Genomic DNA, 24089 nt, shown 5'->3' on the forward strand with positions numbered 1-24089 from the left:
CCAGATTTGCATAAAAAAGGCCAAGAAAACTCTGGCTTGGCCCCAGCCACTGCTCACTCTGCTCCCCCGGGTCGGAGCCCCCCGGAGCTGCGCGCGGGCTTGCAGTGCCTTGCCCGCGCCTACCTCCCGGCGCCCGGCTTCGCGCGCTCGCGCAGCCCGCTGTCCAGAGCCCACGAGCAGAGCGAGCGAGTCCGGGACGAGCTCGGGCTCCGGCCACCTCTCGCTTCCCCCGGCTCAGCTCCCTCCGCCCCCCGGGGGTCGCTAGTCCACGATGCCGCGGGGCCCTGCCTCGCTGCTGCTGCTAGTCCTCGCCTCGCACTGCTGCCTGGGCTCGGCGCGTGGGCTCTTCCTCTTTGGCCAGCCCGACTTCTCCTACAAGCGCAGCAACTGCAAGCCCATCCCGGCCAACCTGCAGCTGTGCCACGGCATCGAGTACCAGAACATGCGGCTGCCCAACCTGCTGGGCCACGAGACTATGAAGGAGGTGCTGGAGCAGGCGGGCGCCTGGATTCCGCTGGTCATGAAGCAGTGCCACCCGGACACCAAGAAGTTCCTGTGCTCGCTCTTCGCCCCTGTCTGTCTCGACGACCTAGATGAGACCATCCAACCGTGTCACTCGCTCTGCGTCCAGGTGAAGGACCGCTGCGCCCCGGTCATGTCCGCCTTCGGCTTCCCCTGGCCAGACATGCTGGAGTGCGACCGTTTCCCGCAAGACAACGACCTCTGCATCCCCCTCGCTAGTAGCGACCACCTCCTGCCGGCCACAGAGGAAGGTAAGCCTTCCTTCTTCGATCCACTCACACTCCCAAGTAACCTGAGGTGCTAGGATCTAAGGATGGGGGGAGGGGGGACGACACCCCGCAGCCACCACTCCATATCCTTGTTTGTCCAGGCTGGGGGTCCCAACCTTGGGTATGGCAGCTCTCCCTGCCCTAGTCTGTTGCCATAGGAAGTATCAAATTCGAGATATCCATCCATGAGCCAAGATCCCTTCTTGGTTCTAACAGCTCCTCTTGGGTAGTTAAGAAAGCCAAACAAAAGTGGCAAGCCTTTAAAAAAAAATCTTGCTCTGTGTACCCGCTTCTGAAAGCATTTACCACGGTCGGGTCCTAGCGATGAGCACCCAGGCCAAACACTTCAGGCTCAGCCTCTCTGCACATTCTTGTCCCACTGGATAAAAACAAACGACACACATTGATCACCTTTTGAGATATGTTTTGTCCTTTGCCAATATAGGTTATGGAGATAAAAAGAAGACTGCCTGGGAGCGAGAGGAACCCTGAATATCGATTTTAACTCCCAGGTGTTTGAGGGAGAGGATAAAGGGAATCTCCAGGAATCATCTTTCTGTCACTATCGGCTTTTATCTTAGAAGTGGTTTTAATTAGCTGGGGAAAAAAATCATGCAGAAGAGTTCCCTCAAGTTTTTAGAAAACAGGGAAGTTCATAGGCAAAAAAACCATCAAAACAATGAAAACCTCATGGGCCCTTGATATTTTTCCTGAAAGGAAAAAGTATACAATGTGTCTGAGCTGATTTAGGCCCCCTGAGATAGAAAGGGGGCTTCCTAATCCCTCTCGGGCTGCAGCAGCGTCTCCCTTTCAATCGCTAATTGTTTTCCTGCAGACATCATTAGTTAAAGAAAATACAAAGTTGTTTAGCAATCTTTCCTGGCAGGCACCATGAGTCTGCAATCATCTTATTGGTTAGGTTTCTAATTTATTGCAAATGTTTGGCATTTTTCAAACATTTGCCCAACATATACAATAGAATAACCAATACAGGTCGGTCGCATTTCATACACATTCTGAGCCTCCTGGTTGGAAGTGTGTCTCTCTGGTTGGGTAGGGCTGGGGTTGTTTTGTGGGGGTTGCTTTTGTTTTTCTTCCTACTATTAACTCAAATATACCCCGGGTAATCTTCCAGTGTTCACTTTTCCTCCTTCAAAATAGGCCTGTGTGCCAGCAAAGTTTGCTCTTTGATAGTTTCAAAAATCAGATAACTTTTCTTTTATGGGTCACAAGGATTGTTGTTTGTTTGTTTGTTTTCCTGTGAAAATTCAATCTCATGCTGGTGAAAACTTACAAGATGGCACTTGAATTTTAAAGATATCATTGGGCATATTTATACATTAGAGAAAGAAAGTGCAAGTGTGTTCTTTCACGACAGCCTTAGACAGACTGATAACTGGGTAAGCAAGCCCACAGCACCCCGGGTCTGCTCAGACAAACCCGCAGAAAGTTTTTCTTCATCCACATCGCCCTGTCCCCAGGTTTATTTGCTTGCACAGGCAAGGATAGGCAACAAGCACCTGTATCAAGGGGCTGGAGTGGAATAATGAAATAAACCATAACTGAACCGCAGACTTGGCAGGAAGCACAGGGTGCAGGAGAGCCAGTTAGAGCTGGCTGTGGGAATTACTGAGATGCACTTCCAAGATGCAAACAAACAGGCCCCATAGGTTCCTCAAAGCACCACACTGGCCAGCTCAGATGAGAAAAAAAAAATATCTGCAGAAGATCCCCTAGACTTAGAGCCTTGCTGAGCGGAAGGGGCTTTCTCCATGTTTTGCAGATGAAACCATCTTCCCGTTGTATTTTATGGTTCTATATTTTCCCATACCCCAGTGAGATTTGGATCCCTGAGCACTTTCTTCTTAGAGATTCGGGAATGGCTGGAGTCGTTTGAGGAGTAAGGAGGAGAAGGAGGAGGAATTGAAAAGCAGCAGCCTCTCCAGGTCATCTTGCAACACACACCTACCCACTGACCACAGCCCCCTTTTTATCTGCGGGTTAGTGCTCAGGAAGCCAGACCTGTGACCACTCTGATTTCATCCAGCCAGAGATGGAAAGTGCAGCTAGGGAAGGAGGGGTCCAATTTCTATGGAGGAGGTAGAAGCAGGGGTTACAGGACAATGGCTGAGCTGGCCTGGCTTGGTCCTTTTGAGTTGTTTACAAACGCCACCTGCTGTTCCCTTTTAAGCCAACTCACTGAAGCTCTTTTCACGTCTCCAGCTCCCAAGGTGTGTGAAGCCTGCAAAACCAAGAGCGAGGACGACAACGACATAATGGAAACTCTTTGTAAAAATGACTTCGGTAAGTAGCTGCCACCACCGCCAACAGATGTCATATCCATCCAAGTTTCATTCACCATGAAAAGTTAAAAGTAGAAATCCAAAATCCGTAAGAAGTCACCAGATGAGGCTGGGCGAGACATGATCACCTCTCCTGTTCCCTAAAGTCACCTCACTGGCTCTTAAATCTCTTCATAAGTAACCGTCTGGAGCCGAGTTACATTGGATGACATTCACTGTTCTCTTAAACAATAACCTAATAGGAATTTCCCAAGGCACCAGTGCACAGTAGTTGACTACTAACCTCTTGGGCGTGGTTTTTTTGTTTTGTTTTGGTTGGGTATTTTTTGTTTGTTTGTTTTTGTTTTGTTTTGTTTTTGGTGTCAGCACACAGAATCCTATGCCACGTATCTTTTTTCAGTTGCTTGGCATGTGTGCCAAGAACTGGAAAGCGCATACGACCCTCAGCAAAATAGATTCAAGCTTTTAAAGGGGCCCAAAATAAACACTTGTACTAGCATCAAACAAAAATATTTACATTCTATTTGTAGCCCCATAGCGACACATTGGTCACAGTTTTACAAATTGTTGAGAGAGAGAGAGAGAGAGAAAGAGAGAGAGAGAGAGATTTCCCAAGTTAGGTGAGGTGGAAGAGGCCACGATGGTGTAGTGTTGGGACAGATGAAGTCAAGCAATGCAGGTGATGATATTCAAGAAGCATAAACAGTAAGTCACTCCCTTTAGGAGATGGTAGGGAAGGAGAGACTTTATCTGCAAAGAACATTACCTGCACCTACCGCTTGGCTGCAAGCCTCACCCCCAGGTAGGGGAAGGGAGGAAACTATCTAGACAAGAGGCAAAGCCAAAATCCCACATGGCTGCCACACCCAGTCAGCACTGTTGCTTCAATCCTGCCCCAAGGATAGGCATGTGTGGTCGTATTAGAGGGGTTTGTATCCCTAAGGGGCATTATTCAGTCAAAAGCTGGAAGTTACCAGTGAGCAGGGATGGTCACTGGTCTACCAAACAGCATGGAGTCTAACAGATCCATGCTAACATTCCCATACACTCAACACATCTTTACGACTGAGGAAACTAGTGCCACTGTTGATACACACACACACACACACACACACACACACACACACACACACACACAAACACACCACCGCTTGCTTGCTTTGTGGCTTACCTAACAGAAGACAAACTTGCCCAAAGGGCCATATGGAGTCCTGAGCCAAAGAAGCAGTGTAAGTATGAGTATGTGCCACTGCACAGTGCCACCATCACCATCACCATCACCATCGGGACTTCGCTCTCTGCTGCCCTGCTTCTTTGAGATAGGAACAATGAAGGGGTATTCCATTTTGCCTCTGTGCTTTGCCGAGCAGTAGATGGAACAGGCTAATTGATGGGGCTTATTTAACTGGCATCATCCTGGCAGGCATGACACTCCCCACCTCCTTACCTCTACAGGACAGGTTACACAACATACCTGGGCCCAGAACTGTCACCTCTGCCTCCTACCACACCCTGTATCCTCAGTCACACCTTCCGGAGCAAGAATGTTATCTTGGGTCTTTGATTCCCTATGTTTTGTCTCAGCTTCGAGTCGAAGGAGGAACCCCTACCACTTCCCCTATGATATATATATATAACACACCTCCTGGTTCAAACTGATGATGCTTCTGGTATTTGAAGATCAAGAATGTTTCATTGATCAGGTGAAGCCTGGCCCCTCCAGCCCCATCTATGTCAGAGACTAGACTCTTGGCTAATGTATAACCAGTTCAATTCACCCCTACGGCAGCCACTTATCCCTTAGTAGAGTCACAGGAACATGTGATATTTCTACACAGTGTATTTCGTAAACTCTGAGGAGTCAGTACTATGGTTCGGATGAGTACCACATCAGGAAAAACTGTCATTCACCAAGTCACAGCACCCACGCGTCACCATACAGCATCATTCATTTCTATTTTGGCTGGAAAGCCAGCTCAGTTGAATTCCCTGTCTGAATTTTCTTTTTAAGGAAACGAAAACCTCAAAGACACACACACACACACACACACACACACACACACACACAATTCTCCACTATTACTAATTTAAACAATGCATTAAACCCCATCAAAGTTGGGAAGTCAGACATGCGTGTCATCTAGTACAGCTGTCGGTGGCACCAAGAGTCTTGGGACACACTGGAGCTGAGCCGCTTAATGCTCCACGAGGATGAGGGTTTGATGTCGCCCTCGGGAGAACACAGTGCTAGTGTAGAACAAGATTTGGGGACTGAGATAGGACACAAGCTACCTGGGTGGCCTGGTACAAGTCACAGACACTTCTGGAGACTTGCATCTTCATGTACTAATGAGATTTTAATGGGACGGCCCTTTCTAACCTGAAAATTTTATCCTTTTCCTGTATGTGTGGAGTCCTGACATTTAATCCCGGCCTATGTGTTTCCCAGCGCATAGTGGTCATGACTATAAAATGTGTCCTTTATAGTCAACAACTTACTTTTTGGTCTTAACATTCTGATGACTCTACATACACATTTTGGAAAGAGTACATACATGGTCTGTAAAGGCCTTGGCCTTAGCTAGGCAAATGAGAGCACATGGGGATGAGGTCTTCAGAAAAACACTTTTATGGCTAAACATGTTGTGCTCTTGAAAAAAAAAAAAAGACAGAGAGAGAGAGACTTGCATCTTTTTTCTCCTTGTTACTTTACCAAATCAAAAGCAGCTGCAAGACCCATTTCTCCTTCCCCTGTAATCTGTTCTTCAGAAAACAGTGACGGTGATACCATTTCCTCACAAGTTTGCCTAGAAGCCTCTCTGACATAATAAACCCAGTTTAAGGTTTGCAGCCAGCGAGGTTCTTGTTTCACTGACGAGTTAGGCATTGGTCCCCATGCTGAAGACTCCTCTGTTAGGGGAGTCGTTTGCTGGGAGTAGCAAGAACCACATGCCAAGAAACTTACCAACACAAGGGTCCGGTGTGAGGAAAAGGGTTAACTGAGTCCTGCAAGAAGGTTCTGGAAGGGTAGCTGATTGGAAACAAAATGTCCTGCCAATGTTTGGGGACTTTAGAAATGGAGCTTCCTGGTGATCCCAGGGCCAGAAAGCCCCTACCCACAACAACCCTAATGTCTGTTCGATTATAGGAAGCTCCTCTTCCCCACACAGACCAAGCACACAAAGGGCAGCAAAGCTTACAACCTACACAGTTCTCCCCCATCATAACCCGTGTCTTGTGTCGACGGTCCTGCCCCTCTTGTATTCACAGCACTGAAAATCAAAGTGAAGGAGATAACCTACATCAACAGAGACACCAAAATCATCCTGGAGACGAAGAGCAAGACCATTTACAAGCTGAACGGTGTGTCCGAAAGGGACCTGAAGAAATCAGTGCTGTGGCTCAAAGACAGCCTGCAGTGCACCTGTGAGGAGATGAGCGACATCAACGCACCCTATCTGGTCATGGGACAGAAACAGGGTGGAGAGCTGGTGATCACCTCCGTGAAACGGTGGCAGAAGGGCCAGAGAGAGTTCAAGCGCATCTCCCGCAGCATCCGCAAGCTGCAATGCTAGTTTCCTAGTGACCAACCAGGCCCTGGGCTCCGAGGACCACTTCCACTCTGCGACCTCATTTCCAGTTTCCCGAGCACAGTCGTGAAAGCTACAGCCCCAGCTTGGAGCAGTTTGCCCTGCCTCTTGCATGTGTGTATCCCTAACATGTCCTGAGTTATAAGGCCCTAGGAAGCCCCGGGAATGGATAGCTGTTTCACTTAAAATGAAAGTCCATCCAGGTCTTGTAGAAATATTCAAACTAATAAAATCATAACTATTTTTATGAAGTTTTAAAACAGCTCATTTTAAGGTTAGTTTTGAGTAGCTGTAGTACTGTGACCTGAGGGGCATTTCCTCTCTTTGGTCAGTCTGTTGGTTTATACTGTGCACTTAGGTTGCCGTGTCACATAAATTGTTTCTTTTTTTTTTTTTTTCTCTCTGTGGTCTAAGTTTGTGGGTGCCAGACTTGACTGAGATAAAGCTGGCTGTTATCTCAAAGTCTTCCTCGGTTCCAGCCTGAGACTCTGGCGTCTAAGTCTTCAAACATTTCATCGCTCATTTTACCCCCTCATTAACTCCAACATTGCATGCATCCCATCCCAGCAGAACTTCAGTTTATAAGCACACATTAACCACCTCTCATTGCATGATGCCTTCAAATAAAGGGCAAAGTGAATAATACAGTTTATAAATTGACAAGTATTTTAAGCTTTGTTTAAAACATATTTTTACTCCGTTTTTTTGTTTTTTTTTGTTTTTTTTTTTTTTTTTCATTTTTCGCAAACTAAATCATTGTAGCTTACCTGTAATATACGTAGTAGTTGACCTGGAAAAGTTGTAAAAATATTGCTTTAACCAACACTGTAAATATTTCAGATAAACATTATATTCTTTGTATATAAACTTTACATCTTGGTGTACCTATTCTTTGTCTTCTGTCATGTCTCCTTTGACCAAGGAGCTGGGAGGGAGCTCGGTCTTTTTCTTCTCAGGAGGCCCGGCCCTCCCCACAGCAGGTTGGAGTTCCCAGCCACTCCAGTGTTTTAGGACTCGTCTCCTCGTATGTTAGCGTGTACCTCACATTTCAGCCAGATTCATGAGCTGCTCCTGCAGATGGCAGAGACTTGAAGGCTCTCATTGGCCCGTCTCAGTGCAACGGGCCTCTAAACTTCTGGGTCCTGTGCCTCAGGGTCCTGCTGTTTATTGCTGGAGATTCTTAGAGAAGAGAAGAGCAGCCATTGTGAACGTGGTAAGTCCTTCCGTACTTAAGCTCTGAGGTAAAGAAAGCTATGATTTGTAGAATATCCACTGGAAACCAGGATATAGAGAGGATGCTGAAAAACAGGATAAGAAAGAGTCAGACAGACAGCCATAAATGCCTGTCTTAATCCCACTGTGACAAAATATCTTAGACTGGGCAATTAATACAAAACTGAAATCTATTTCACACAGCTCTGGCAGTTAGTCCAGGAGCCAGGAGACTCAGTATCCTATGACGCCACTCCTCTCCATAGATGGTTCCTTCTCACTATCCACTAATATGGCAAAGGGTGGGGGGAGGACAAAACGTCCCTGGGTGGGTTTGATCAGAGCAGGAATCTCATTTCTGCCAGCAGGACCTCATCTCAAAGGCTCCACTTCCTAATACCACCTGGCTGGGGATCTAACCTTAGGATGAATTTTGGAAGGACACAAACAGACCTTAGCAATGTCTGTCCGCAGAGTTCATTATTTGATTATAAAACTTACTTAGGCATTCTATCCAGCACATAAAAGTGAGGCCCAGGGACCAGCCAGCAGGGCTCCTAAAACACTCAAGCCAGTGAGAAAACAGATTCTGCCATCTGTTCAATGTGGGAGTGAAGACACTCACCTTTGCACAAGTACTTAGTGAGCAGTGACTGATAACGTGCCAGACGTGCTTTAGGTACTGAGGACACAGACATCAGTACTCCTTATAGAGACTGTGTAAGGAAATGAAGGGGAAAGAAAGCCAGGGAGGTGCCAGAAGATTATATCAGTAAAGCTGGTGACTTGTCTGGAGAGAGAATACAGATAGTGTGAGCACAGCAGTTCCTTGCCAACTCTGATTTTCTAAAAGAAAATCCGTGTGTGTGTGTGTGTGTGTGTGTGTGTGTGTGTGTGTGTGTGTGCGCGCGCGCGCGCATGTGAGACTGTCTGTCTGTCTGTCTGTCTACAAGAATGCAATGCCTGGCAAGTCCAGAAGATGACATCACATACCCTGAAGCTGCAGTTATAGGCAGTTGTGAGTCACCCAAGTGTGGGTCCTGGGAAATGAGCTTGTGTCACCTGCAGGTGAGACACACGATCTTAACTGCAGAGTCACCTCTTCTGCCCCGAATATGGCATTTCTAATGGTGGTCATCTAATGAGGGATTCGTCTAACAGCATTTTATCTATCTGGCTGAGCTAAGGTAAGAGACTACTCTTACCTTCTATCCCTGGCCATCTCTCTACAGCACCTCAGGTTCTGCTCCCTCCACAGCTAAGGTGGCCCACTGCCTAGGCCGCATGGTTAGCCGATACCTTTCGTATTCCTCTGCACCACTACTAGATTCTGCTTCTCATCAGATCATCCAGATCATCAAGGCAAATCCCATGGATCCCAAGGCATGACCAGGAATAGTAAGGTGTGGGATGGGGAGAGGGGATGGGAGAATTCTGTGGGGCTTCCTGCAAACATTGCTGGCCTGCAAAATAACACAGCATGAGGCAAGAAGGAAATCCAGTTCAACATAACCTAGCTAGCCAGTGTTGGCTCAAAGTTCTACAATCTGACCCAAGCCATTTATTTTTGACATACTTACACAGTAAAACTTGGTGGGGGGGGGGGGAGATAACACTATAAAGTTTAAGGCAAGACTATATTGAAATTCTTTTGCAAAGTACCTGCTACCGATTCCATAAGGATGGGTTCTATTGACTTAGAAGCAATGCTCAAGAGTCTGGGAAGGGTCTGGGATTGATGTGGTAGGCTGAGGGATTTGGATGGGGCCTGATCCTACAGAGAGCAAAGATCACCAAGTTATTAACTACATAGATTTCCAGATTTCCAGGCAGAAACCGGTGTAAATCACTTCCACTGAAGAGAAAAGCATCCATGTTTAACATTTCTGGTTCCCCCAGTTTCAGTGTGTGAGCATGGGGACTTCATGCCCCTCCAGAACTCTTAGTCAGACAGTTCAACCGGGAGATATGGGGCTTAGGAAAAGGACAAAAGCAAAGAAAAGACAAAGAAGCAAACAGTAAATACAAGATCCACTTCATCCAAAGTCAGGAGTCAGAGTGGGGATAGACACACTGGGCAGAAGTGTTGAAAAGAAAAAACTGGGGAAAAACCAGAGGTGCAGTGGCAAAGGATGTATACTCTCTCAGCACTTAGGAGGTGGAGGCTGGAAGGTCAGGAGTTCAGTCTCAGCTCTACAGCACGTTCAAAGTCAGCCTAAGCTACCACAGAACATGTCAAAACCAACAAGTGAACACACTTGACAGAAAGAAATCTACTTGAATGAATGTTCTCTCTCCAAACAAGCCAGAGGTTACATACTTACATAAGGGGATATACGACCTTGGGCTCTAGAGAGCACGCTGATGCCAGACCAGGCTTCTGTCAGTCACTGTAGCTCCTGCTGCGGTCTCCTTCTTGCCACGTATGGCTTGTGGACCTTCCAGCTCTGACCACTGCTCATCCTGTCCCCATCTTAGGCACAAGCCATAAGGTGGGCCTGGAGTAGAGCAGGTAGGTTTGCGCTCGGTTTTATTGTTGTTTTGTTTTGATCTAATGAACATAGCTTATTTATTCTTGATATGTTTGTGGCTGTAGTCTTAATTACTTCTTCGGCTACTGGGCTTGTTTTGTAGGCAGATGGAACCGTGACTGTGCATCCATGGATGGAAACAGAGAGCGCTTCAGGCTTCTGGCTTCCTTAAGATGATTTGTGACTCATGGAGAAGCTCAAATACTTAAAGTAGGAGAGTTCCCTAAACAGAAAAGGTAAAGAATATTAAAATTATATATCCCCAGGCAGCTCATTCCTCATCCTTTTAATAAATAGCTCAAGATACGATTTGATCCATAAAGACAAACTTAAGTGTTCTTTGAATAGCATTTCCTAATTCCACAAAGAATAAACACACCTATAAACACAATTCAGTAGACTGAAATTCATAACACAACGAGCTCAGTTACCCAAAAAACACTCTCCATCTCCCATTACCTATTTTCTCATCGAATAACAGTATGTCTGAGGTTCTCAATGATCTTGGGGGAAAGGAATGTCAACACTGAAAATCAAATCCAAGCACAAGCCCCCATGACTTATCTTCACCCTGTATTTCCCTTACACAGTTACTGAGTCTGAAGGATTGAACAGTGTGACTTCTGCCTCTGAAACACATCACGTGTGTACACACTAATTTATTAACTCAGCAAATATTTACTGACCACCAGTAATTTGACAGTGGTTTATTCCTCAATAAACATACACCAAGTATATCCACAAGCCATAAGCTGGTGTAGGTATAGATGCAGTAATTGTACCCTACCCCAACTTTATTCTAGAGGAATTATACAAGATTCTGGTGATATAGGAGTGAGCATTCCAAAAGGACTCAGAACCCAATAAAAAAGAAAGGCCCAGACAATCAACGTGGTATCGGAGGGAGGTGTACATGGCCCTCAGCAATGCACAGAGGAGAGAACAGTTAACCAGCATAGAACATGGAATGCTTGGCTCAGGTCAAGTTTAGGATCTTTATGAAAATGCTCACAGAGATAGAAATGTCAGTGGGTCACCAAGTAGTGCTGTCAATTAAGACAGTTAAGGAAGTCCACGTTGCCTCTGATGGCTACTTTGAGTTATTAACCTGACTGGAGGGTGGGGAAATGCCTAGTGAGGTAGGAAAGCACAACTCTGGGCATCCTGGAGATGGTGGCATTGTGTGGGCTCTGATCTAATCCTTGATGGGTACAGAACATGCTAGCATTATTAGGAAGTGGTGGGCCATAGGAGGCAGAACCTAGTTGGAAGAAAACCATAACAGGTCACAGGGAAGGTGTCTGGAAGGCTGTATCACACTTAGTCTCTCCTTTTCCATGCTTCCTAGCTGCCACAGTATGAACTGCTCTACACCACCATGTCCTCCGACCCTCTAAAACCAAGAGGAAACATAAACCTTTTTTCCTTCTAAGTTGTTTGCGTCAGGCATTTTGGCATAGCTGAGAAGGCTGGCTAGCACAGCAGTTATCTGACACCCTTGCTATGCTGTGATTTCATCTAAACCCAGAAGGCACCTCCCTTTTCTAAATGACAGTTACTGCATCTGGGAAGGCCTGCAACTGTGAGGAAAGTCACCCCTCCAACCATCCTACCCGTACACTAGCTAATACGTTTGCTGGTTCCACTGTTATAGTGCCAACCTGTGTTCCAGTCCTTTCCTGTTTTGCCCTGAGAGTCATGCACTCACTACACAAATACAGTAAAACACCCACCCACCAGCTCAGATAACACAGGAGACAGAACCAACCTCAGCACACCTGAAAGGATTGTCCCAAGGACAATGGACAGAAGTAGAAATGAATGATAGAGGAAGTTGGGGAAACTCACAAAAAAGTGAGAAATAACACATCCCTAGACATCGAAATTGTGATAAATGAAAGGAACCGTATGGAGATGCACAGGACGGAGTCAAAGGTCAGACAGGAATAGCATACAGGATAAGAAACTCTCGGAAAAGTACTAGACAAAGTCCATCAACACAATCTAGAAAATCTTGGACTGATCAAACAAAGAGACAAAACCCAAAATATTAGCATTGGGAATGCAGGAGAGACATGCGACGCGATACCTCGCCGATAAGGAGCACGCCACACTCAGGATTCTTCTGACAGCATTTATTGAACAGCTCTTTAAGATGGAGAAAAGGGGAAGGACGCCGAGCTCAGAAAGCCCGCTGCTTAAATAGAGCTTTGGGAGACGTGCAGATCCCTCATTGGTTCAAATCTTTCATCCAATTGTTATACTAGGTTTTCGGTTTTCGCGCCATGCGCAGGCGCATTCTCAAGTAAAGCTCCTCGCAGGGACAGTACTAGCAACCTTTAAGAAACACTCGTGATTATAAAGGAGTGCTAGGAAGAAACTCCATATTTATGTATGGAAAGGAGGAGGGGAGGAAACAGATCATAAAAGTATGTCGGAAAAGGAAGATCTGAAACCTTTACTAACAAATAAGATGATCTAAAATGCACTATGAAAAATTAAAACCAACAAATAACAGGATCTTACTAATAGAAAACTTTAAGGAACACACACACACACACACACACACACACACACACACAAGAAAAAAATGAAGAAAAGGAAAATATTACCACTAAAAACTAAGCCCCTAAAGTTTACAGGATATAATACAATGCACGAAACAACTGCATTTCCATAGCAGTAAACAATCCTAAAGATGAAATTAAAAGTATGGTTTCATTTATGCCATATTAAAAATAATAATCAGAAATAGAATCTAATGAATGAAATTCAACACTTTCACACTAAAAACTAAGAAAAAAATCACAGAAAGAAAGTATAAAGGGAACTAAATTAGTGGGATGGCATCTCAAGTTCATGGCCTCGAAGATTTAATATTATAAACATCAAAACATTTCTCCAACTAGTCTACAAGTTCCACATAATCCCTGTCACTATCTCAGGGGCCTCTTTTGCGGAAACTGATAAACTATAAAATTCTTATGAAAATACCGAATAGTGGAGATGAGGTGGCGAGGGAACAAAGGTGGATGATTCACACTTTAAATGTTAGTATTTGAAATCTACTGCAAACCTTCCAGGATTAAGACAGTTTGTCAGACCCACTTGAAAATGAACAGAATCAAGTAGGTAGAAATGAATAATTATAAGCATAAAAGGACAAGAATACAATGATTCAATGGAGAGGTAATAGTTTTATAATAAATGTTACTGAGGTAAATGGTTATCTGCATATGCAGGAACAAACAAAACAGCACACAAGAGAGAAGATGGACCCTAACCTTGCATTGGATACAACAGTAACTCGGATCTACCCACACTCTTAGAAGAAACTGCAGTAAATTCCCATGACCTTGGATTAAGCAACAGACAACAGCTACAGCACGGGAGTCCCAAGCAGCAAGAGAAATCGCAGATAAATGTAAGACTGTGTGCATTTCACAGTTTACTGGGGAAAAGAAACACAACCAACACAGTTAGGGAAATATTGAAAACCATGTATCTGAGACAAGTATCCATGGATAAAAAGAACCAGGTGAAAGCCCTGATACCAGGTATCTTCCAAGACACTGAAATGAGTAACAAGGATACAAAGATTCTGTGTAATTGCTTGGCAGGGAAATACAGGCCAAAGCCACATGGAAACACTGCTTCTCACCCACCAGAATGGCTGACATGAAAAATCCAGACTGATCTTCAGGTGAGAATGTGAAATTCCTCACACACTACAAGCAGAATTGTGACAATGCAGCCATTTTGGAAAATGGTTTGGTAGATCTTCAAAATTCTAACACACAGTTAACTGTATGAGTCACACCAGCCGTGCCTGTTGAGACAGATTAAGAAGAATGAAGATGTATGTCCACAAAGAACATACACTTGCTTACAATTTTTCATAGTGTCATTGTTCACACTAGCCTCAAAGTATAAACAACCCCAGAGTGCCTGATTTGTGAACAGAATGTGGTCTGGTCCCGAAAGGGAGCACTATTTATCCACAAAAAGGAGTGGAACGCTGGAGTGCACTACACCCATGAGCAGCAGAAGCAGAGCAGTGAGAAGCCAGGCAGAAGCCCACGTAATAGAGGGTTGCATTTACACACAGCGACGTCCATTATAGACAAACCATGGAAATAGAAAGTGGGTTAGTGGTTATCACATGATAGCCCAGGGAGAGAATAAAGCACGACAACTTGGGGCTTCTGGGGAGTGGGTAATGAACGTGTTCTGGAGTCAGTAGTGGTGACTGATCCAGTTTGTGAATCTATAAAAATCACAGAATCAGCCGGGCAGTGGTGGCGCATGCCTTTAATACCAGCACATGGGAGACAGAGGCAGGTGGATTTCTAAGTTCAAGGCTAGCCTGATCTACAGAGTGAGTTCCAGGACAACCAGGGCTATACTGAAAAGCCCTGTCTCGAAACACCCTCCCCCCAAAGTCACAGAATCATCAGCTTTAAAAGGGTGGATCATGCAGTGTATAAGTTATGTCTCAAGTGTGTCCTTTTGGTAAAGCCTGGTGTCCCAAGGTTTGAAATCATATGGAGGTTGTATTGTCACTGAGACTTGAGTGAATCCCAGCTGCTTAACTAGAAATCCCAGGGGCTCCACCACCAGTGTTGCTCCGGGACCTTCTTCCTGTCTCAAATTACAGACCCCTGGTGACACAGTCACTCCTGTAGGATCCCCTACTGTCAAACACCAGCTCTCTCTACCTCAAACTTTGTGTTTCCATTTGTCTTCTGACAAAACACACACACACACACACACACACAACATGATCATTGTTCTATAGAAATACAAAATCTAGTGAAACAGAACAGACCCAGCCTTTGCCCTTTGTGCTGAGTTTCTTCTCTCAACCATGTCAGAGCACCTCCAAGTGATGGCAAAGACACACATCCTAATTAACAAGCTATACACTAAGAAGTACAGTAACATGGCAGGTAGCAGCAGGGCTGTGTTTTGAGAAATCCATCATTAGGTGATCTTACTAATGTTTATCACCCAGTGAACCTACACAAACCAAGACAGCTCTGGTACCATAGGTCACAGAATCTTATGGATCCAGAATAGCACAGAGTCTATTGTTAACTAGAATATGGTTATAACATGACACATGGCTATAACACATGCCCATTACAAAACATCAACGGTCTTATATAAAATAAGAACCTGCCGGCAATGTTGTTTCCAAATCAAATAGCTTGTAGTAGACAGAATATTAAATTCTGGGCTAAATTAACTATCTTTCTGTTGCTTGGTGCTAGTATATTTAAAATATTAGATTGTTTATGCATCTTCCTGTCGTCTAGAGTGTGATCATAATGATGGAATGGGTGGATTGGGCGACTGTAGTAGAGGTGTGGGAAAACACAGTGTGGGTTAAGAAGAGGTGCAGGATTAGACAGGCAGACCCATAGAAGAGAGTGGGAACACCCTAGATAGGCACATGCATTTCTGGAGAACTAGTTTCCTGAGCAAGGAAAGGATTGATTATTACCTGACCTATCCACATGAGCAGTTATATCACAGCACGATTAGCAGATGACCTATTCACATGAGCAGTTTATATCACAGAAAGGTTAGCAGATGGCCTATCCACATGAGCAGTTATATCACAGAAAGGTTAGCAGATGACCTATCCACATGAGCAGTTATATCACAGAAAGGTTAGCAGATGACCTATCCACACGAGCAGTTATATCACAGAAAGGTTAGCAGATGACCTATCCACACGAGCAGTTATATCACAGCAAGGGAAAACATTGTGGGGAAGTGAAAACTTAATATGAGCACAAGGAATTTGATAGGAATGGTTACATTAAGCATGACTCTAGGACAGGCACCCTATCTTTGTGTAAAGGACCTAGCCAGATGGCTTAGCAGGTAAAGGCACATGGTTCCCAGCATGATGACTTGAGTTTAATCCCAGGGATCCATGGAGTGAAAGAGAGACCTGACTCACAGGTTGTCCTCTGACCCAGGCTGTGTTCCCTTATCCCTAAATAAATAAATAAATAAATAAATGTAACAATGCTTTTTTTTTTTTTTTAAAGAAGCAAGATGTGTCCCAGAAGAAATTACTTGCTTATATTTACCTGACCAAAGTCCTAAGAATCTGCACACAAGCCTGCCATCCCAGCTATGTAGAGGGCTGAGACAAGAGGATCACAAGTTCAGGTCTCCTTGGGATACACTGTGAGTTAATACTAGCCTGGCAAACTTCCCAAGACCCTGCATCAAATGGGAAAGTACAAAGGGGACTGGGGGTGTAGCTCAGGAGTAAAGCACTTGCTTACTTAGCACTCATGGGCTCAAGATATATATGACCAACTCACAATCAAAAGCAAATATAGTTTAAAGAGAAGTCTGAGTCAGTAGGAGATGGGAGTGGACACGGACAGTTGGAAGAAATGTAAGGGTTTTGTAATTTCAAGGGAAGAGTTGCAGTTGTGAGGATATTTGCTACTCCAGGAAACACTTCAGAGGAACTGTGTAGAGATTAAGCTCCCTCAGCTCTCCTGGACATCTCTACCCATTCATCAATCCTTTCCCTTTCTCCTGGCTTCCTGGGGTCCAGCTAACTGCTGACAGGTCTCTTGAAGGCTAGATCTTGCAAAACAACTTTGTGTTGTTTTACAAATGAGATTTTCCTTACTTTGGTTCATTTCTTTTTCTTTTTTCCTCAGTGGCATAAAATATGTAACTGATTAGCATTAAGCTAATTAAGCAACTTCAAATGTGTCCGGTGCAGCAGAGGGCACTTGGAAAAGCAAAGGTAAAATCCAGGGGCCTGGTGGGGCCAGGCCTCAGTGAACAGTAGATTCGGTGACTGTTGGGGTGGAAGCATTAAATCTCACTGTTATCCAGGCAGTGAAGGTGGGAATGGCTTGTCTGGTCTCAGTTATCAGTGTGTAAGAGGCACTTGGGTTCTATGCCCTGATTACTTGGATAACTGACTTGTGCTTAATCACCTACAGAGCACTGAACCAGGCTCCATCTTAGGTGAAGGAACAGCTGGGTAGTCTTGACTAAGCTAAGTTCTCCACTGTGCTCCCCACAGGCTGCTTTGTGGAGAACCATATTTCCCTCAGGTGCAGGCACTGGACCATTAAGAATTGCCAAGATCCCTGCAAGTTGGTCTGACCTCCAACTACCCAGTCTCTATAGCCCCAGTTTTCCTGGGGTCCTGAGCCTGACTGTACAGAACTATTGGTGCCCCTTGAGGAAGTCTGGTTTTGTTTAAACAGTGAGAATCAGTGCAAAGGAAAGATATTCAACTTTATTGCTTTTCTCATTCTTTAGTGATTGGTATTGTGACACTACTGATTGCTATTTTTATTTCCCAGTTAAAATGTGCAGATCTTGGCCATCGTGTGTGTGTGTGTGTGTGTGTGTGTGTGTGTGTGTGTGTGTGTGTGTGTGTGTGCGCGCGCCCCTGGGTGCCTCTGCATGCTGGCCTGTAGCCCTCATCGTTATTTATTACCTTGCATCAATGAGGAAAATGCCTTCTGCCTTTCAAACCACAGCCTTGCAAATGCACTTTTGGAACATCGTCTGTTTGTAAGCTGGGGCTGACAGCATTAACAAACAGCTCTTGGCCCAGGGCAGCCCCACAACCAAATGCCATGTGGTTTAAGGTTCCTGTAACAGCCAGTTCATTTAAATAACTCTAGCTAGACCCGGGGCTTTCAGGTTCTCCGGTTTCTGGGTAGTTTAGAGTGGAGGGCAACAGAGTCTCCACAGTGACAAGGGCGGGTGTGGTGTGCCCACTCCCTAGGAGAAATGCCACATTCCTGCTTTTAATGGCTTGCCCTGCAGGTTTTTAGGACCCAGCCTCTTCCGAGGGCAAGCTTTTCAGTTCTGCTGAACAATTGATCTTGAGAAAGAAGAACTCCTTTTAAAAAGCAGCCATTTCAAGCTTGGAAGTTCAGCCAGGGTCATTCTGGTTTATTGAGTGCAGGGGCCCCTCAGTGGGAGGGAAAACCACATTTCAGTCCTCCCTGGGGCTCCTGTCCCTCCCCTCGCCCTGTTTTCTTTTTGCCAGCGCCTTTAACATGTCTCTTCTTTACTAAGTTAGAAGCCAGACAGCCCATCCCAGGCAAGCCTAGTCCATTGACCTAGCCATAAAAGGAGCTAATCTTTCACAGACACTCACAGTTAGCCCAGGCGCTGGGCTAAGCATAGGTTGTGTCTGATATCATTTCATCTGTGGACTCATCCCTCATGGTAGCTGTCACCAGTTTATAGCAAGATCAAAAGAGAGTGGGTAGCAACATCCAGGCTGTCCCAGCAGCCTGACCTCAAGCCTGTGGTGTGGGGTCTTCTCTGTAGGACTTGCCAGCAGAGCTCCAGTACCTGAGGTTAACTGCCAAAATCATACCACAGCTCCGTCCCACCAAAGTCACGCTCTTAGGAAAGAGAAACAAAAGTATTCTTATACGAGGCCAGGTATAGATAGACCGGAGGCCATCCGGAGGCCACCGTTAATTCTGACTTGTAACATACGTTTGGCTTGATCTCTTACTCTGCTTTCTATCGATGACAATAGCTGAAAATTATTATTTATCATCATCATCGTCATCGTCATCATCAATATCATTAGTTTTGCACTAGGGGTAGAACCAGGGCTTCTTGTGTGCTAGGCAAGTTCTCTGCCAGTGAGTTTCATCCCCATTCTAGGTATCTGAAACTTTTTGTAGTACCTACATCTAAAGACTCCGATTCCTCCCCCTTCTCCAGCTTGCAGAACAGTCTCCCTTCTCATTTGACTCTTTGGAAATACCACCCTCACCTCAGGTCCTGGCCGCCTCTGTTTCCTAACTGGTCTTTTTCAGACCCCAGTGGCAACACGCCTCTCTCAGCTCTTTGCTCTCCCAGTCTTTTGCATACAATTCAATTCCAGATTGCTTTAGTATTCAAGGTGCTGGTATGTAGAATAATTCCCTTTTGTGCTTCAGGGAGGCATTCCAAGACAGTGGATTCCTAAAACTGTGGACAGTCCCAAATGGCATATAAGAGGTGCAGTGTCTCCTCCGTGGATCTAATAACTGAAGGAATTATTAAGGAACTAGCCGATGGGTAGTGCATACAGTGTGGACACAGTGGACAAAGGGACAATTTATGTCCTTGACAAAATATCACCATAAAAGCTTTCATTGTGTTACCCAGGTGGTGCAGTTTTTAAACTGGTGAATTGTGTACCTCTGGAATTTCCCACTTAATATTTTAAGGCCACAATTGAATATAGGCAATTGAAACTAATCAAAGCAAAACCATGGATGTGTGTGTGTGTGTGTGTGTGTGTGTGTGTGTGTGTGTGTGTGTGTGTGAGACAGAGCCAGGGAGGGAGAGGAAGAGATGGGCAGGAGGGGGAGGAGGAAGAGGAAGAGAAGAAAGAAGAAGAGGAAGAGGAGGAGAGAGACAGAGAGAGGCAGAGAGATTGTTTCCAAACCTCTGAAGAGTAGAGACTATCTTCCATTTAGCTTTCATTCATCTGGAGTTAAACCAAATTGGCGCCATTTTCCCCCAGGCCTCTCACTGGAATTTGGAGGGATAGGAAGGACAGATGGTCTCCCTCAGCCCATCACCTGCAGAGGGTCATCTTAGAAGAGAGGGCTGTTGTTACTGTGGCTACAACCTTTCTGTAGCTTCCCATTCCAGAACCATCAAGAACTTCGCAGGGTTATGGGCTGCAAATAAGAAAAGAGGCTGCCAATGTGCCCTTAGCACAGTTCCAGGAAGTTCAGAATGAGCACCTGCTGCTCCTTATTTTACAGAGAGCACGATTTGTCTTATATATCACTTTGGTTGTTATAACAAAGTATCTGTGGCTAAGTGCTTTTAAAGAAAAGGAGCTATCTGAATTAAAGCTTTGAAGGCTGAAAGTCCAAGCTCAGGCAATCAGATTTGTTCAGTCTCTGGTGAGGACCTTTATCATGAATAACATCACAATGTTCCTCTGACAGGAAGTCAGAGAGATTCAGGGCCCAGGTTTACTTTTTATAATAACCTGTTGTCTTAGTCACTGTTCTATATTTGTGAAGAGACACCATGACCATGGCAACTCTTATAAAAGAAAGCATTTAATTGGAGGCTTCCTTACAGTTTTGTGGTGGAATGCATACCAGCAGGCATGACAGGCATGGTTCTAGAGAAGTAGTTGAGAGCTATATCTTGATCCACAGGCAAAGGGGTGGGGGAGAGGGAGAGGGAGAGGGAGAGGGAAGGGGGATTGGTCCTGGCTTAGGCTTTTGAAACCTCAAAGCCCACCTCCAGTGACATACTCCCTCCAACAAGGCCACGCCTACTCCAATAAGGGCATACCTCCTAATCCTTCTAATCCTTTCCAACAGTGTCAGTCCCTGGTGATTAAGCAGTCAAATACATGAGGGCCATTCTCATTCAAATCTGCTCTTATGGAACTTAACCTCTGTTCTGGAAAAAGTAGATTAACCCCTCTGAGAGACTCACCCCAATACTCCAGTGAATCCCCATCATGCCATACCTACCTTTGTATTATTGAAGAAGATTGAGGATTTTGCAAACCACAGCACCAAGGTTCAGAAAAGTAGCACAGGAAGTATGTTTTGGGGTTTTATTCTGATGTAACTGTTGAAGTGAAGCCAGTAAGAAGATGTCAACCTTATGGCTCCCCATGTCGTCAGTGCAGTATTTGGACCTTTATGGCGTCAACCAGGGAAAAGAGTCTCCAATTAGGAATCCAGAACCCAATAATAATAATTGGCCATAACTTTATAGGAAAAGAAAATTCCTATTTTCTTCTGGAGAAGTCTTACTGTCTTATTGATTTGACTGACTTGGAAAAACTCAGATAAATGTGAAGACATTCTGCACTGGATAAAAATACTGACCATTGCCCCATGGAAAGCAGGCCAGAAGCTAAAGCAAAGATGCAACTTGCTCAAATGGATCTCAGTTCCTCCAAATCTGCCTTACTCATTCTCAGTAACAACACCTAAGTAAATAAACGCTAAACTGCACCAGCCACAGGCCAGGGCCTCATCACTGAAGAGTAGTCAAGCCTCATAGATCTCACACCTAAACTTCCGGGGTTGCCTGAATCTTTCCATCCCCTCCCTCTGACATGTATCCTGACAGACACTCTGAAGGATCCTTGGAGGCAAGAGACAAGTCCAGTAATGCCGTCACTTCAAACTGGAAATTACTTTCCATTCTCCTGAGGACATGATTCATACTGCCTAATATGACTTACATAGACTTTTACAGCCACTGTCTTGAGTGGTTAAGAGACCAGGCAACAGATTCAGCCTTCTGGAGCTTCAAATTTCTATGTACGATGTACTAGCTTTAAAGTGTCAAGAAACCTTTTCCCAGTAATGGAAATAGAATCCGAGGGCTTTGCATGCTAGGTAGGTGCTATATACCACTGAGGTATACCTGCCCCTGCTTTACCAAGCTTCTGAACCATCATTCTTTAGTTACAGGCAAGAATATGCCTTTGGGGGTCGGGGGAGGGGGAAATTGAATGAGTCAAGGCATATAGGCAACCTGGTGTAGCACCTGGTACACTGCAAGTATTCTGTGTCAACTAAGGTTTTTATTTTGGTTCCAGTTTCTAGGCCTTCACATCCCCTTTCCCTCCAGCTGGAGCACTGTCCCTGATCATGCCAGGGAAGTCTCTGGAGATAATCAACAGCAGGGGTAGCACCAGGAACCCTGTCAAAAGGAGCAGTTCTCATGCCCTAGCCAACATCCCCTGTACCAGAACACCTCAGAGAAGGTCCGGAAACGGGCAGCTACTGCAGCTGTTCTGGTAGAGCCAAGCTCCAAGCATACATGCTGACATCCTCCTGAGTTGTCCTTGGATGGACATTTGTCTGTCCCTATCCCCTGCTCAGCAATAAGTTCCCCGATTCCAGAGATGTGACCATCTAGACATTTAATCTACAGTAGTAACATCTTGTGGGTAATGAAGTAAGGCTACATTCTGTGGACAGGATGATTTAACTGCGTGCTTCTTCACTGTATGCTTGAGTACATTCGCGCTTGATGTTGGGAGAGAGGTGGCCTCTGAAGGTAGAGGTAAGACAAAGGTAAGTCGTGAGTGATCTCCCAAGAGACCCTACAGGTCCTGGAGCACCACCCTGAGGACCGTAATGTTCTGCATACTCTTCACTGTGAAATTTCTCGGCTTTGTTATCTTTGAAAGTACTGATGGTGGAGGAACAGTGGACCCGGGAAACAAGATCTGAGGTCCAAGAAGGGTCCAAGCTCATCATGGGGGCTGCCAACCAGACTCTGTTCTTCTAATGGACCCGCTGCTGAGAGCTAAAAAGGAAACCTCTTTCTGCCTGCCCCTCCTTCCTTCTACCTCTCAACCCCTTCCCCCAGCTTCTTCCAGTCTTCTGCTCTTCCTTCCTCTTTCTTCTGCCCCCTCCTCCTCCTCTCCCTCCCCTTTCTGCTTTCATCTCTCCACCTCTCTTCCTCGTCTCTTTCCTTCTCCCCTCATACTCTTCTACCTTCCTGTCTTTGTCCTCCTCTTCCTCTTTCCCCTCCTCCGCCCTTCTTCCTTTCTCATGCCCTCCGGTCGCCCTCCTCCCTTGCCTTCTCTCCACATCATTCTCCCTCTCCCTTTACTCTTCCTTTACTCTTCCTTTACTCTCCCTCCTCTCCATCCCCGCCCCTTGACCGCTCTGATCCATTTGTTCTGAACTCCCCACACCTCTTCCTACCTGCTCAGGACCCTCCTCCAGCCCAGTCACCTCTGGTTCCAGCAAAGAGTGCGGAGCGGGGCAGGGGAGGGCTCAGGACGCTCCATCACCTAGGAGGACACCGCAGAAGGCGCCCCTGCCGCGCGTCCTTAGGCTGAGGGGTCGCGCACAGCAGTCGGTCAGACCGCCGACCCCGCCACTGCCATCTCAGCTCCCACGCGGACTCGGCCACACGCTCCCCGCGGGGAACCGGCGCGCCGAGATCCTGGCGGAGCGCAGGGAGGCGGCCTTGCTGAAGGCAACCCCGCAGCTCGAACAGGTATGGGCCAGGGACCCCACTAGGGTCCTGAGGATGTGGCCCTGCAAGCGCGAGAAGTGGTCTGGCGTCCAAGACTCCGCCCACAGGGATGTAAGCCGACCCAGAATGGAGGCAGGGTCTTGGGACCTTCTGGAAAATGCTCCCTTTCTCTTTCCTCCTTCTCTCCTGGCTTTCTTGCATCTTTCTATCCTCTCTCCCGGGCTGTTCCCGATCCGTTCCCACCAGCTCCCACTGGCACGGGCTAAAGGCCCTGATACTGAAGGAGAAGAGAGGCATTGTATTTCCAACTTCTCCTTCGGCCTTGAGGAAATCGATCTAAGGGTGCTTCTGAATTACTAGATGTCTCCTTAAAGGAGACCTTGCTGGGCTCTGCCCCAAAGTTCTGATTCAAACCTATGTAGTGAGGACTAGTTATGAGTTAGCTTGTCTACCTCCAGGGAGTTGATGATGCTGCGATGCATGATCTTCCGCCGGGCTAGTTCTTGCCTCCTATTGGTGGAAATTGAAAATTCAGTCTAATTTTTCTGTTTGCTCATGGGACAGTTCTTTTGCTCTGACTCGCACTGGAACTATGTGTACAGGCTAGATACTGATACCATCAGAGGTGGGCTTTTCTTCTGGAGCCTGAATCCTTAAAATAAA

The 24089-nt window shown here is 45.8% G+C and overlaps 1 protein-coding gene and 1 long non-coding RNA gene across 4 annotated transcripts; one reads left to right on the top strand and one right to left on the bottom strand.

Moving 5' to 3' along the window:
* Positions 1-13: 13 nt before the first annotated feature.
* On the top strand, positions 14-7572 carry Sfrp2 (secreted frizzled related protein 2). Its single transcript, XM_034501289.1, has 3 exons — positions 14-773; positions 3015-3095; positions 6365-7572. The coding sequence occupies exons 1-3, from the start codon at positions 272-274 to the stop codon at positions 6667-6669; spliced, it is 888 nt and encodes a 295-aa protein (XP_034357180.1). The 5' UTR covers positions 14-271; the 3' UTR covers positions 6670-7572.
* On the bottom strand, positions 7171-23510 carry LOC143442014 (uncharacterized). 3 transcript variants are annotated; one of them, XR_013109875.1, is made up of 5 exons: positions 23150-23509; positions 20945-21114; positions 14093-14256; positions 10221-10650; positions 7171-7982 (listed from the first exon to the last, which is right to left on the bottom strand). It is a non-coding gene; the product is annotated as an uncharacterized LOC143442014 (long non-coding RNA). The 3 variants fall into 3 exon arrangements; XR_013109877.1 differs by lacking the exon at positions 7171-7982 and adding an exon at positions 9197-9359 and having other exon boundaries at positions 23150-23510; XR_013109876.1 differs by lacking the exon at positions 14093-14256 and having other exon boundaries at positions 23150-23506.
* Positions 23511-24089: the final 579 nt, after the last annotated feature.

The sequence above is a fragment of the Arvicanthis niloticus genome, chromosome 4 (assembly GCF_011762505.2).
Source record: "Arvicanthis niloticus isolate mArvNil1 chromosome 4, mArvNil1.pat.X, whole genome shotgun sequence".
NCBI classification, from domain to species: Eukaryota; Metazoa; Chordata; class Mammalia; order Rodentia; family Muridae; genus Arvicanthis; species Arvicanthis niloticus.